This window comes from Oncorhynchus gorbuscha, linkage group LG01, assembly GCF_021184085.1.
Source record: "Oncorhynchus gorbuscha isolate QuinsamMale2020 ecotype Even-year linkage group LG01, OgorEven_v1.0, whole genome shotgun sequence".
Classification (NCBI taxonomy): domain Eukaryota; kingdom Metazoa; phylum Chordata; class Actinopteri; order Salmoniformes; family Salmonidae; genus Oncorhynchus; species Oncorhynchus gorbuscha.
This window is the reverse complement of record NC_060173.1, coordinates 103,983,983-103,997,558: the sequence shown is the minus strand read 5'-3', so window position 1 is coordinate 103,997,558 and position 13,576 is coordinate 103,983,983. Positions and strand designations below refer to the sequence as shown.

Below are 13,576 nucleotides of genomic sequence, written 5' to 3'. Positions count from 1 at the left end.
ATTATATGAAGAGTGCCTTGGTCCTCCGTTCTTTTTGACTTTACATGTTGCATTTTTATATTTATTCAGTGTAAACTAAATTATGAAATTAGCTACTGTACTTTCCAACAACAATAAAAAGTCTTGAGCCTGGCTTTTCTGAATCGGTAATTAGATAATAAACATAATGTCCATATGCTGCTGGTTTATTTTAGTTCAGACAGCAAAACACAAGAGATGTCCATAAAGAAACAATGAACATATACATGTATATAAAGTATTGAAGGTGATACTTTGAAGTCAAGACACTGAAGATGCACAGAGAGACACCTTGCTGCCACTGACTGACATGGGGGCATGGTGAACCTGAGACCTGGAATCTAGGCCTTGGTTCCAAAGGGACGGTTCTAAAACGGAAGGTTCTAAAATGGAACGGAGGGTTTTAAAAGGCTTCTACTTACAGTGCTGAAGTTCTTCTGATTCTCACGAACTCTCATCATCTCAGGCGTGTCCAGGACGGGCACATAGTGAGACATGCACTTCTCAGCCTCCTCCCTGTACTTTTTCTGTTGGGACACAGTACAGCGAGAGAGAGAGAGAGAGAGAGAGAGAGAGAGAGAGAGAGAGAGAGAGAGAGAGAGAGAGAGAGAGAGAGAGAGAGAGAGAGAGAGAGAGAGAGAGAGAGAGAGAGAGAGAGAGAGAGAGAGAGAGAGAGAGAGAAACAGAGAAACAGAGAAACAGAGAGAGACATCACATAAGAGCTTGGTCATTCAACTCTAATGGCAATGTTTTCAAAGCATATTAGTCTGTATCAATCAAATTGATGCAAAATGTATCTACATAGTTTATGAAGCATTTACGTACACAGTTAATAGACATCCATAGTAGTTTGGAGCGTTCCTCTTACCTGGCTGACCATGTTCCTGATGTTCTGTGCGTGGAGGATGTCAGGGGTGTCGATAACACTAGTGTAGCTAGCCCTGTCCGCCTCGGCAGTCTGCTTGTACTTTTGCTGAGGAGGGACACAAACTGCAGCTCAGAAACACACTCTTTGTTAAATAACATCTACATGCACTGATGGAGAGTGGTTGTTCTGTATTCTTGGTACAGTACACAATTACAGTATTGAAGGCAGTGAACATGGTGGTTATGATTATAGTGTGCATTCATTACATGTAAAATAGCTATACAGCAACTCAGGTATAACGAAGACAGTTGGGCAATATGAAATAGCTTCTAGGTTACAAGTAAATGCTATTCTGGTAGTTATCACCTAAATAAATATGGCTATAATGTATTATGCTTTTTGAAATTACTGGACTTAACGCACATATTACAAAACAAGGGTGTCTTGGCCCAAAAACCCTGTCCCACTGACCTGGCTGAGGATATCTGTAGCATTCCTAGCCCTCATGAAGTCTGGCGTGTCTGTAGCCAATGCCAACATTCCCTTGCCCTTGATCTCTGTCTCCAATTCCTTCTTGTACTCTTTCTGCAAACAGCCACATTACACACAGTCAAGTCAAACACAATACTATTTATAGTGAGTATTCAAAATAACTACTGGATATTATGTCACATTGGTTTAGGGGCTGCAGAGCCAGAAACATCACAGGTTAAAACATCTTCAGCTAAGGGGATGATTAAGGAGACTCCTAGGGAACCGTGAACAGAGAGTTTAGCATCACAAACCAACAGGAACAGATAATGGGATTAAGTTACAAGTGAGGGAGAGTGATGTGAGACAGGAAGGGTCCACTCAGAGCTGAAAGACAGAAGAAGGTTTAGTGTGAATCACAGTGAAAGTTGTTTCAGACATCATATTATCTGGTTAACCTGGGGAACTACTAGCCTGGTGCCAGATCTGTTTGCGCTGTCTTGCCAACTCCTGTAGTCACTGTCAACATTGGAGTTAGACAGCACAAACAGATCTGAGACCAGGCTGGGGGAACGACACTATTAGCTCCACAACTGCGTTGGAAACACATTAGTAATGTCATTAGCCAGAGCCAAGAAGAAAACCAATCAGCTGCCTGGTTAGTTAGGTGATGAATCAGGAAGAGGAGGAGGAGAAGAAGCAGAGGAAGAGGGGGATGAGCGAGGGATTCGAGAAGAAGCCTGTTCCATCTGTAGCAGTCCTACCTGACTCAGGATAGCAGTGGCGTGCCTTGCTCTCAAAAGCTCAGGAGTTTCCTCAAAAACAGTTATCCCTTTACCCTTCACCCCCTCCTCTAGATCCCTCCTGTAATCTCTCTACGGGGCGGAAGGAAGAACAGAGAGGCTGCAGAGAGACAGGCAGGGTAACACAGGCAGGGCACACAGACAGGACACGGTACGGTAAAGGCTCAGGTGGCAGTACCGCTCACTCATAGATTCTCAAAGCCACCAAGTCTCGCCTTCAGATTATGACAGACCAGTTCTGGTTTTGGTTGACATGTATAGACAAATATTGAGTTGCCATATCGGACATTGTTCTTATTTTTTACAATAAGTATTATGACCAATAGACATATTAAATTAGACATTGGAAAGACATTGGTGAGTTTGGTAAGCAGCCTGATTAAAAAAAACAATCCCATTTTATCAGACAATAGGACAATAAATACCCACAGAATCTTTGGTACAAGACAGTTTGTTCATGAGGCTCTTTGTCAAAAGCACTCATGCCTACATTTCATTAGGGCATAATGCATAACAAACACAGGAAACAAGGTTCATTTACAAAGCCAAACCAGACAGAAAAAACAGATGGACAAAGCAGACAAATGCAGACAGTTGTTTTGCACCAAACCTCCTGTAGTGTCCTACTAGATGGAGGGAATGGTTGTTTTGCACCAAACCTCCTGTAGTGTCCTACTAGATGGAGGGAATGGTTGTTTTGCACCAAACCTCCTGTAGTGTCCTACTATATGGAGGGAATGGTTGTTTTGCACCAAACCTCCAGTATTATCCTACTAGATGGAGGGAATGGTTGTTTGGCACCAAACCTCCTGTAGTGTCCTACTAGATGGAGGGAATGGTTGCTTTGCACCAAACCTCCTGTAGTGTCCTACTAGATGGAGGGAACTAAACAAGTCAGGATGTCAACATAGATGACAGCGCAGACATGACAATAAAACAAATTCTACAACTAAAACAGTCATGCAGCATTACTATGGTACTATGAACATGGAAAAGGGTGTATTTATTTTGTGTAATAGTCATAGAGTGTATTATCTTCAGGTGGCGAACCATGCAAGCTGACCATATCTAACCTGGGTGTGAACAATTAAGAAAAAGTCACAAGTGGGGTTAAAAGAAGGAGGGCTGTGGTGGTTGTGAGGGACTTAGTACGATTACCAGGGGTGGGTGAAGAGGAGGAGGAGAATGAGAATGAGGAGAATGAGGAGTAGAGTGAAGAACTGGACGAGGAGGAGGAGAAGGAGGAGGGGAATTAGGAACTGGAGGAGGAGAAGAATGAGGAGTTGAAAGAGGTGGTAAATGCCCGTTCGTTACCTCATTGGCTATTTTGGTGGCATGTCTGACATGTAACATGGCAAGGGTGACCTCCAAGCCTGAGAGGCTCTTTCCCTTTATGGACTCCTCATATTCCTTATGATAGTCTTTCTATTAGCCACAAAGACAAGACAAGTGACAGACACAGCCGAGATACAACATATAACATCCAAGCGTAGTAAAAGTCCACAGTCACAATGCATCCTTCACCTCAATACTCTTACTAAGAACAAATCAGGAGTGTATTACTTTACGCATGACCACAGTATACCTCTGGTGTGGGTAGTGTTTTTGTACACACAATATAAGATCTGAAACCTTTTTGTGTTTGTGCATGTATAATAGTGCTCTTTTGTGTCAGGAGCCAAGCCTTCTTCAGCCGTCAATATGTTCCCTACATTACATCAACGCAGTATGGTAGGTCTTAAGTTCTGCGTCAGTCTGTCTGTGCACTAGCAGGGAAACATGACTACCAGACAGACATCCAGTACTGTTCCTTAACCCTGGATCATCAGAGGAACATTTGGATTTCTGAACTTACAGTACATCATGTGTCAGTGCTTTACCTTTCACATCAAATTACACATAGGGAGAGTACAGTTCACAGACATTGTAGTAAGACTTATGGAGAACACACAACAGTCTGCAGAATCTCCAAATACCACCCCAGAAATACAGTACAGATACGTTGTCAGGCAAAAACAGTTGAGTGTTCCGTGTTCTCTTGAGCATCAGCGAAAATCACAACTGCAAAGTAAAATGGTTGTTTGAACCAACAGTTAGATATTGGGTTGAAACGATATAATGTGTATTTACCGCGCTCTGCATGTGCTGGGCTTCCTTAGCCGTCACATAGGTGGGGGTCTCGAAGTCCAGCATAGCCTTTCCTTTAGCCTTCTCATACTTCTCCTTGTACTTCACCTGTCAGACAAAGACGAGTCAGACAAATATATTCACAATATCATAGTTTCCAAATGTATTTATTGAATAAAGTTGACTTACTTTATTGAATAAATATGACTAAATAGGCCATTTAAGGTTACCATTGAGGCCTAAACGATACCAACTGGGCTATAACACCATAACAGTGTAACGAGGTGTCTTCAGAACACACTGACAGGGTTTATGACACAGGTTTGTTTCAATATGGTGAATTCTGGTCCAGATATCATTTCCACTTAAACCAGGGGAAGTTCATTTTTCCCTTCTAATCCAGAGGGCAAAATGACTCCACACAGAATGGAAGCACGGGAACCAGTTTATAAGGATTGCGGTATAAACCTCTCAGGTTTAAGGATGGTGTGACGAGTGGATTCATTCAAAAATGACTTACATAATAACACACAGCCCAACCAACACTTCCAGTGTTGCTGTTTTTGCAAGTCAACAATACAAACACTAATTATTTCTCAAAGTGTTCCACTATTTAATGACTTCACAGGTAGGAGAAGAAACCTGGGAGAATTCAGAATTTAGATTTGCAGGTCACATGATGAATTGTAATATTGGAGAGATGATTTTCAAACAGGAAGTTGACATCTCAAACACGGGAAGTTAAAACCGGGTGATGCCAATAGGACTGGTTCATAGGTCGTCCCATACATTGGCCCACTTACGTGACTCTGTAGTTCTGAAGCCTCCTTGTGATGAAGCTGTTCTGGTGAGTCAGCAATCATGAGGTAGTGACCCTTAATGTCCTCATGTTTCTTCTTGTACTGGTACTAAGAGGGAATCAGCGCCCAGTAAACAGCTCAGTACAAAGGTGTAGGGAAAAAGAGCCACTGTCGTTAGCTCACTCAATGCCACCCATTTAAATATAGATGTTTTTTAACAAGAATGTTTTATAAAAAGTTAACGAGCGGGAATAAAAAGGAATAAAAAATAATGAAATGAAAGAAACTGAAAAAAGAGAGAGTGAGGCAGAAAGTTCTGAGCGTCAGTGGTTATAGAAGACTAAGTTATGATATACTAAGTTAGATTTTTATGAAGAAAAGAGGAAGAAATCCATTCTGCACACGATAACATGCTAGACAGAGACGATGTGTGAAAAAGACTAATCTAGACCATAGATTAATGAAAAAAAGACATGGAAAAGAAGGTTACAGCAGGTTCTAGTACTGGGAGAACAAGGGTTATGTGAGGAAGTTTGTAGGTCAAAGGTGAGAAGGTTTAGGGTCACTACCAGATGATGTCCTTGAGGATTAACTCACTATTGATCTGCGTTTTACTACGGCTTAGATAAGTAAAGCAGGACAAAACTGGCTGAAATGACATCATTACAACTATTTACATTTACATTTACATTTAAGTCATTTAGCAGACGCTCTTATCCAGAGCGACTTACAAATTGGTGCAATCACCTTATGACATCCAGTGGGACAGTCACTTACAATAGTGCATCTAAAACTTAGGGGGGGGGTGGGGTGAGAGGGATTACTTAACCTATCCTAGGTATTCCTTAAAGAGGTGGGGTTTCAGGTGTCTCCGGAAGGTGGTGATTGACTCCGCTGTCCTGGCGTCGTGAGGGAGTTTGTTCCACCATTGGGGGGCCAGGGCAGCGAACAGTTTTGACTGGGCTGAGCGGGAGCTGTACTTCCTCAGTGGTAGGGAGGCGAGCAGGCCAGAGGTGGATGAACGCAGTGCCCTTGTTTGGGTGTAGGGCCTGATCAGAGCCTGGAGGTACTGAGGTGCCGTTCCCCTCACAGCTCCGTAGGCAAGCACCATGGTCTTGTAGCGGATGCGAGCTTCAACTGGAAGCCAGTGGAGAGAACGGAGGAGCGGGGTGACGTGAGAGAACTTGGGAAGGTTGAACACCAGACGGGCTGCGGCGTTCTGGATGAGTTGAAGGGGTTTAATGGCACAGGCAGGGAGCCCAGCCAACAGCGAGTTGCAGTAATCCAGACGGGAGATGACAAGTGCCTGGATTAGGACCTGCGCCGCTTCCTGTGTGAGGCAGGGTCGTACTCTGCGGATGTTGTAGAGCATGAACCTACAGGAACGGGCCACCGCCTTGATGTTAGTTGAGAACGACAGGGTGTTGTCCAGGATCACGCCAAGGTTCTTGGCGCTCTGGGAGGAGGACACAATGGAGTTGTCAACCGTGATGGCGAGATCATGGAACGGGCAGTCCTTCCCCGGGAGGAAGAGCAGCTCCGTCTTGCCGAGGTTCAGCTTGAGGTGGTGATCCGTCATCCACACTGATATGTCTGCCAGACATGCAGAGATGCGATTCGCCACCTGGTCATCAGAAGGAGGAAAGGAGAAGATTAATTGTGTGTCGTCTGCATAGCAATGATAAGAGAGACCATGTGAGGTTATGACAGAGCCAAGTGACTTGGTGTATAGCGAGAATAGGAGAGGGCCAAGAACAGAGCCCTGGGGGACACCAGTGGTGAGAGCGCGTGGTGAGGAGACAGATTCTCGCCACGCCACCTGGTAGGAGCGACCTGTCAGGTAGGACGCAATCCAGCGTGGGCCGCGCCGGAGATGCCCAACTCGGAGAGGGTGGAGAGGAGGATCTGATGGTTCACAGTATCGAAGGCAGCCGATAGATCTAGAAGGATGAGAGCAGAGGAGAGAGAGTTAGCTTTAGCAGTGCGGAGCGCCTCCGTGATACAGAGGAGAGCAGTCTCAGTTGAGTGACTAGTCTTGAAACCTGACTGATTTGGATCAAGAAGGTCATTCAGAGAGAGATAGCGGGAGAGCTGGCCAAGGACGGCACGTTCAAGAGTTTTGGAGAGAAAAGAAAGAAGGGATACTGGTCTGTAATTGTTGACATCGGAGGGATCGAGTGTAGGTTTTTTCAGAAGGGGTGCAACTCTCGCTCTCTTGAAGACGGAAGGGACGTAGCCAACGGTCAGGGATGAGTTGATGAGCGAGGTGAGGTAAGGGAGAAGGTCTCCGGAAATGGTCTGGAGAAGAGAGGAGGGGATAGGGTCGAGCGGGCAGGTTGTTGGGCGGCCGGCCGTCACAAGACGCGAGATTTCATCTGGAGAGAGAGGGGAGAAAGAGGTCAGAGCACAGGGTAGGGCAGTGTGAGCAGAACCAGCGGTGTCGTTTGACTTAGCAAACGAGGATCGGATGTCGTCGACCTTCTTTTCAAAATGGTTGACGAAGTCATCTGCAGAGAGGGAGGAGGGGGGGAGGGGGCGGAGGATTCAGGAGGGAGGAGAAGGTGGCAAAGAGCTTCCTAGGGTTGGAAGCAGAAGCTTGGAATTTAGCGTGGTAGAAAGTGGCTTTAGCAGCAGAGACAGAGGAGGAAAATGTAGAGAGGAGGGAGTGAAAGGATGCCAGGTCCGCAGGGAGGCGAGTTTTCCTCCATTTCCGCTCGGCTGCCCGGAGCCCTGTTCTGTGAGCTCGCAATGAGTCATCGAGCCACGGAGCGGGAGGGAGGACCGAGCCGGCCTGGAGGATAGGGGACATAGAGAGTCAAGGGATGCAGAGAGGGAGGAGAGGAGGGTTGAGGAGGCAGAATCAGGAGATAGGTGGGAGAAGGTTTGTGCGGAGGGAAGAGATGATAGGATGGAAGAGGAGAGAGTAGCGGGGGAGAGGAGCGAAGGTTGGGACGGCGCGATACCATCAGTAGGGGCAGTGTGGGAGGTGTTGGATGAGAGCGAGAGGGAAAAGGATACAAGGCAGTGGTCGGAGACTTGGAGGGGAGTTGCAATGAGGTTAGTGGAAGAACAGCATCTAGTAAAGATGAGGTCGAGCGTATTGCCTGCCTTGTGAGTAGGGGGGAAGGTGAGAGGGTGAGGTCAAAAGAGGAGAGGAGTGGAAAGAAGGAGGCAGAGAGGAAAGAGTCAAAGGTAGACGTGGGGAGGTTAAAGTCGCCCAGAACTGTGAGAGGTGAGCCGTCCTCAGGAAAGGAGCTTATCAAGGCATCAAGCTCATTGATGAACTCTCCGAGGGAACCTGGAGGGCGATAAATGATAAGGATGTTAAGCTTGAAAGGGCTAGTAACTGTGACAGCATGGAATTCAAAGGAGGCGATAGACAGGTGGGTAAGGGGAGAAAGAGAGAATGACCACTTGGGAGAGATGAGGATCCCGGTGCCACCACCCCGCTGACCAGACGCTCTCGGGGTGTGCGAGAACACGTGGGCGGACGAAGAGAGAGCAGTAGGAGTAGCAGTGTTGTCTGTGGTGATCCATGTTTCCGTCAGGGCCAAGAAGTCGAGGGACTGGAGGGAGGCATGGGCTGAGATGAACTCTGCCTTGTTGACCGCAGATTGGCAGTTCCAGAGGCTACCGGAGACCTGGAACTCCACGTGGGTCGTGCGCGCTGGGACCACCAGAGTATTTCTGGTTGTAAACTGGTTGAAATGACGTCATTACAACTACATTCCATCTATTTCTGGTTGTAAATTGTTTGAAATGACATCATTACAACCAGATGTGCCTGCTGGGAGAGAAAATGGGAGAGTCAGTGATTCCTAATGTTATGGAATGACTTGGTTGGAGGGTTGCCGTGGCGAGGCGGTTGGTTTTTGAGAAGGCGGTTGTTACGCAACGCGGGGATGATGGTGATGATGACACTACCGGGATTCAAGACGGTGGTACAAGGGCTTATGTGAGATTGTCTTACGTCACTGGACAGCTTGCTGGTGCTCAGGTTGTGCTGCATGGACAGAGACTCTGCCATGTCGGTTACAGGTTTGTGCAGCTTCTTCAGGTCACCCTTGTACTTCACCTGTGAGATGAGAAGACAGACAAAGGAACATCATCATATTATAGAGAGCTATTATATAGATAAATCATTATAATATAGTGTAATTATTATATAGATATATTATTATAGAGTTTTCTATAGTACATCTCATGAACTACTTGGTCCCGGTTGCTTGGTATATCTTTGATAAACACTTGTGAGTAAAGACCTCTTAGCCTGAATGAGTATTTATCATATTAAAAGAGTGATACTTCTACTTGGGTGAGTGCAACACGTACCTCACTAGCCAGCTGGTGTGCATCCTTCTGAGTCTTGTAAACAACACTTTCCTTCATGTCATACTTTGGCCTGAGCCCCTTCTCCTTGTCATACTTGGCCTTGTACTGCACCTGGAGGGATATCACATGGCAGTGTGTGTGTTAGTCTCAGTCTGATTGTGTCTGTGAGGAAGGTAAGCCAATCAAATCAGACGCAGAGAGAGTAGGATTAACGAGGAGAAAAACAGTACACCAGAATACAGTATTTGGTCACATAATATAAAAAGGGCTCATGGTTAGTTCAATGATTTTAGTTGGATCCAAATCCAGAGTTTCTGAATCTATGTAACTCCTTACTGTACTCGGTTACTAGCCCTTGTTATACAGCATCACCGTTTGAAGTCAAACACCATAGGTTGCCTTCTAGGACTAATTTGATATGATGCATCTGTGGGTATAACACATGAATAAATAAGCACTATTTTTTAAACTTTCAATGAGCAAACTAACCCCAGAAGGCCATTAAGACATAACAGTCAGGGGAAACAAATGTACACACAGAACTTTTACTTCATATATAGGCTGTTGGAACAGTATATATGGTAGTCAGAAATAGAAAATGAGGGAGAAAGTGATGCTGGGATCCCATTGCAGAGAGAGTCTGAGGTACTCCTAATCAGTAGAGGAACCAGCTGAAGAAAAGTCAGGGAGAGAGAGAGAGAAAGAGGGAGAGAGAGAAACACCAGGGAGAGATAGAGAAACACCGGGGAGAGATGGAGAAACAAAGGGGAGAGATGGAGAAACACCAGGGAGAGATAGAGAAACACCGGGGAGAGATGGAGAAAGAAAGAAAGAGGGAAAGAGAGAAACACCAGGGAGAGATATAGAGAGAAACATCAGGGAGAGAGAGAAAGAAAGAGGGAGAGAAAGAAACATCAGGGAGAGATAGAGAGAGAAACACCAGGGAGAGAGAGAGAGAAAGAGGGATAGAGAAACACCAGGGAGAGATAGAGAGAGAAACACCAGGGAGAGAGAGAGAGAAAGAGGGAGAGAAAGAAACATCAGGGAGAGATAGAGAGAGAAATGCCAGGGAGAGAGAGAAAGAAAGAGGGAAAGATAGTGGGAGAGATAGAGAGAGAAACACCAGGGAGAGAGAGAAACACGAGGGAAAGATAGTGGGAGAGATAGAGAGAGATACACCAGGGGGAGAGAGAGAAAGAGGGATAGAGAAACACCAGGGAGAGAGAGAGAAGAGGGAGAGAAAGAAACATCAGGGAGAGATAGAGAGAGAAACACCAGGGAGAGAGAGAAAGAAAGAGGGAAAGATAGTGGGAGAAATAGAGAGAGAAACACCAGGGAGAGAGAGAAACACGAGAGAAAGATCGTGGGAGAGATAGAGAGAGAAACACAAGGGAGAGATAGAGAGAGAAACACCAGGGAAAGATAGAGAAACACCAGGGAGCGAGAGAGAGAGAGTAACACCAGGGAGAGATAGAGAAACACCAGGGAGAGATAGAGAGAGAAACACCAGGGAGAGAGAGAGAGAAAGAGGGAGAGAGAAACACTAGGGAGAGAGAGAAACACCAGAGAGAGAGAGAAACACGAGGGAAAGATAGTGGGAGAGATAGAGAGAAACACCAGGGAGAGAGAGAAACACTAGGGGGAGAGAGAAACACCAGGGAGAGATAGAGAGAGAAACACCAGGGAGAGAGAGAGAGTAACACCAGGGAGAGATAGAGAAACAAAGAGGGAGAGAGAGAAACACCGGGGAGAGATAGAGAGAGTAAGAGGGAGAGAGAGGAATGAGGAGTGTGTAAATCCAATAGAAATGAGCAAAACAATCTTCTATTCATAATATGCTCCAAATGAAAAGGCAGTGACAGAACTTCTGGCAAACTAATAAAATGGTTCTCATAGGGGTCAACTCTGTCTGTTGTGAATAAGATGCCTTAGATAAGCTTTGCTACAGGATGTACACAGTCCTCATAGCACAGAGATAATGCTGTAATTCTGTAGAATGATGCAACAACAATAAGCCCATGGCACGGTACCACATCAGACAGAGACATCGACTACATGTCCCGGCGATTCAGACATTTATCCTTTAACATGTTGATTCAACTCATAAAAATAAAAATAAAATAAACATCTATTTAATATTTTTCATTGACTTGAAGGAAAATAGTTATTGCATCACCATGCTTGTCTATGTTTGGTGACCAGCGAAGCTTGCGATGGGAGATACAAAGAAGGTAGCTACAGATATATGGGAAACAAAACAAAAAGGACTGGAGGTCAAATGAAAACAAGAAAATGGAGGAAAAAGGGAGGGAAAATGCTCAAATTATAACAGAAATGAAAAAATGTCCCTGAGTCCTTGAGTTACGGAAGCAGAGGTACACCAACAAACGCTCCCAGAAATCAATCAATCAGTGAATCATTGAATAGAAGGAGAAAATAAGTCACAAGGCACAGACAGGAAGTTGCAGGAAGTTGCAGCCCATTGGTCCCCGCCCCAGGGTCTCAGGTATTCCTTTCTTACATTACTAGTCAGAGCACTCATTTTCTTAAGGTGGCGGCTCTGAGGAGTATCGATGGAAGCAGCTCCGTGGAGGGAGGGCCTGGCTTCCAACTCCTCCTACAAAGCAGCAGTAAGACGGCAGGGTGAGAAAACAAAGACACAACAGAATGGAGGGAGGGAACAAGTAGGGATAGAGGATTAGGGAGGGAAGGATGGACCCAGCAGGCAAAACTGCTTGAAATGATGTGGTGTCAACACTGTAACAACACTACAACTCTGAATTACAACACAGTTTTGCCTGCTGAGAGACAGTACAGGGGAGAGGACTATAAGTATATAGAGGAAAGGGAGAGGGCTATACAGGGGTAGTACAGGTATTAAGGGGAGTATATTAACATGTAACTATGGAGAGGAGACAGAGAGGACTAGTATATTAACATGTAACTATGGAGAGGACTAGTATATTAACATGTAACTATGGAGAGGAGATGGAGAGGACTAGTATATTAACATGTAACTATGGAGAGGAGATGGAGAGGACTAGTATATTAACATGTAACTATGGAGAGGACTAGTATATTAACATGTAACTATAGAGAGGAGATGGAGAGGACTAGTATATTAACATGTAACTATGGAGAGGACTAGTATATTAACATGTAACTATGGAGAGGAGATGGAGAGGACTAGTATATTAACATGTAACTATGGAGAGGAGATGGAGAGGACTAGTATATTAACATGTAACTATGGAGAGGAGATGGAGAGGACTAGTATATTAACATGTAACTATGGAGAGGACTAGTATATTAACATGTAACTATGGAGAGGAGATGGAGAGGACTAGTATATTAACATGTAACTATGGAGAGGAGATGGAGAGGCCTAGTATATTAACATGTAACTATGGAGAGGAGATGGAGAGGACTATAGGGAGTATATTAACATGTAACTATGGAGAGGAGATGGAGAGGACTAGTATATTAACATGTAACTATGGAGAGGAGATGGAGAGGACTAGTATATTAACATGTAACTATGGAGAGGACTAGTATATTAACATGTAACTATGGAGAGGACTAGTATATTAACATGTAACTATGGAGAGGAGATGGAGAGGACTAGTATATTAACATGTAACTATGGAGAGGAGATGGAGAGGACTAGTATATTAACATGTAACTTTGGAGAGGAGATGGAGAGGACTAGTATATTAACATGTAACTATGGAGAGGAGTAGTATATTAACATGTAACTATGGAGAGGACTAGTATATTAACATGTAACTATGGAGAGGACTATAGGGAGTATATTAACATGTAACTATGGAGAGGAGTAGTATATTAACATGTAACTATGGAGAGGACTAGTATATTAACATGTAACTATGGAGAGGACTAGTATATTAACATGTAACTATGGAGAGGAGATGGAGAGGACTAGTATATTAACATGTAACTATGGAGAGGACTAGTATATTAACATGTAACTATGGGGAGGACTAGTATATTAACATGTAACTATGTAGAGCAGATGGAGAGGACTAGCATATTAACATATAACTATGGAGAGGAGATGGAGAGGACTATAGGGAGTATATTAACATGTAACTATGGAGAGGACTAGTATATTAACATGTAACTATGGAGAGGAGATG

General features: G+C 44.6%; 1 protein-coding gene across 7 annotated transcripts in view; it reads right to left on the bottom strand.

Moving 5' to 3' along the window:
• Nucleotides 1-13,576, bottom strand: part of LOC124047886 (nebulin-like) — a 99,847-nt gene that overhangs the window by 10,344 nt on the left and 75,927 nt on the right. Inside the window, exons 116-125 of one of the 7 annotated variants that reach the window (XM_046368215.1) lie at nucleotides 11,941-12,036; nucleotides 9,420-9,530; nucleotides 9,058-9,162; nucleotides 5,091-5,195; nucleotides 4,291-4,395; nucleotides 3,475-3,585; nucleotides 2,122-2,232; nucleotides 1,358-1,471; nucleotides 887-991; nucleotides 441-545 (exon numbers count right to left, since the gene is read on the bottom strand). In XM_046368215.1, the coding sequence (XP_046224171.1) occupies nucleotides 441-545; nucleotides 887-991; nucleotides 1,358-1,471; nucleotides 2,122-2,232; nucleotides 3,475-3,585; nucleotides 4,291-4,395; nucleotides 5,091-5,195; nucleotides 9,058-9,162; nucleotides 9,420-9,530; nucleotides 11,941-12,036 (1,068 nt within the window). The remainder of the gene's footprint in view (nucleotides 1-440; nucleotides 546-886; nucleotides 992-1,357; nucleotides 1,472-2,121; nucleotides 2,233-3,474; nucleotides 3,586-4,290; nucleotides 4,396-5,090; nucleotides 5,196-9,057; nucleotides 9,163-9,419; nucleotides 9,531-11,940; nucleotides 12,037-13,576) is intronic. The other 6 variants (XM_046368223.1, XM_046368231.1, XM_046368246.1 and 3 more) reach the window with 6 other exon arrangements.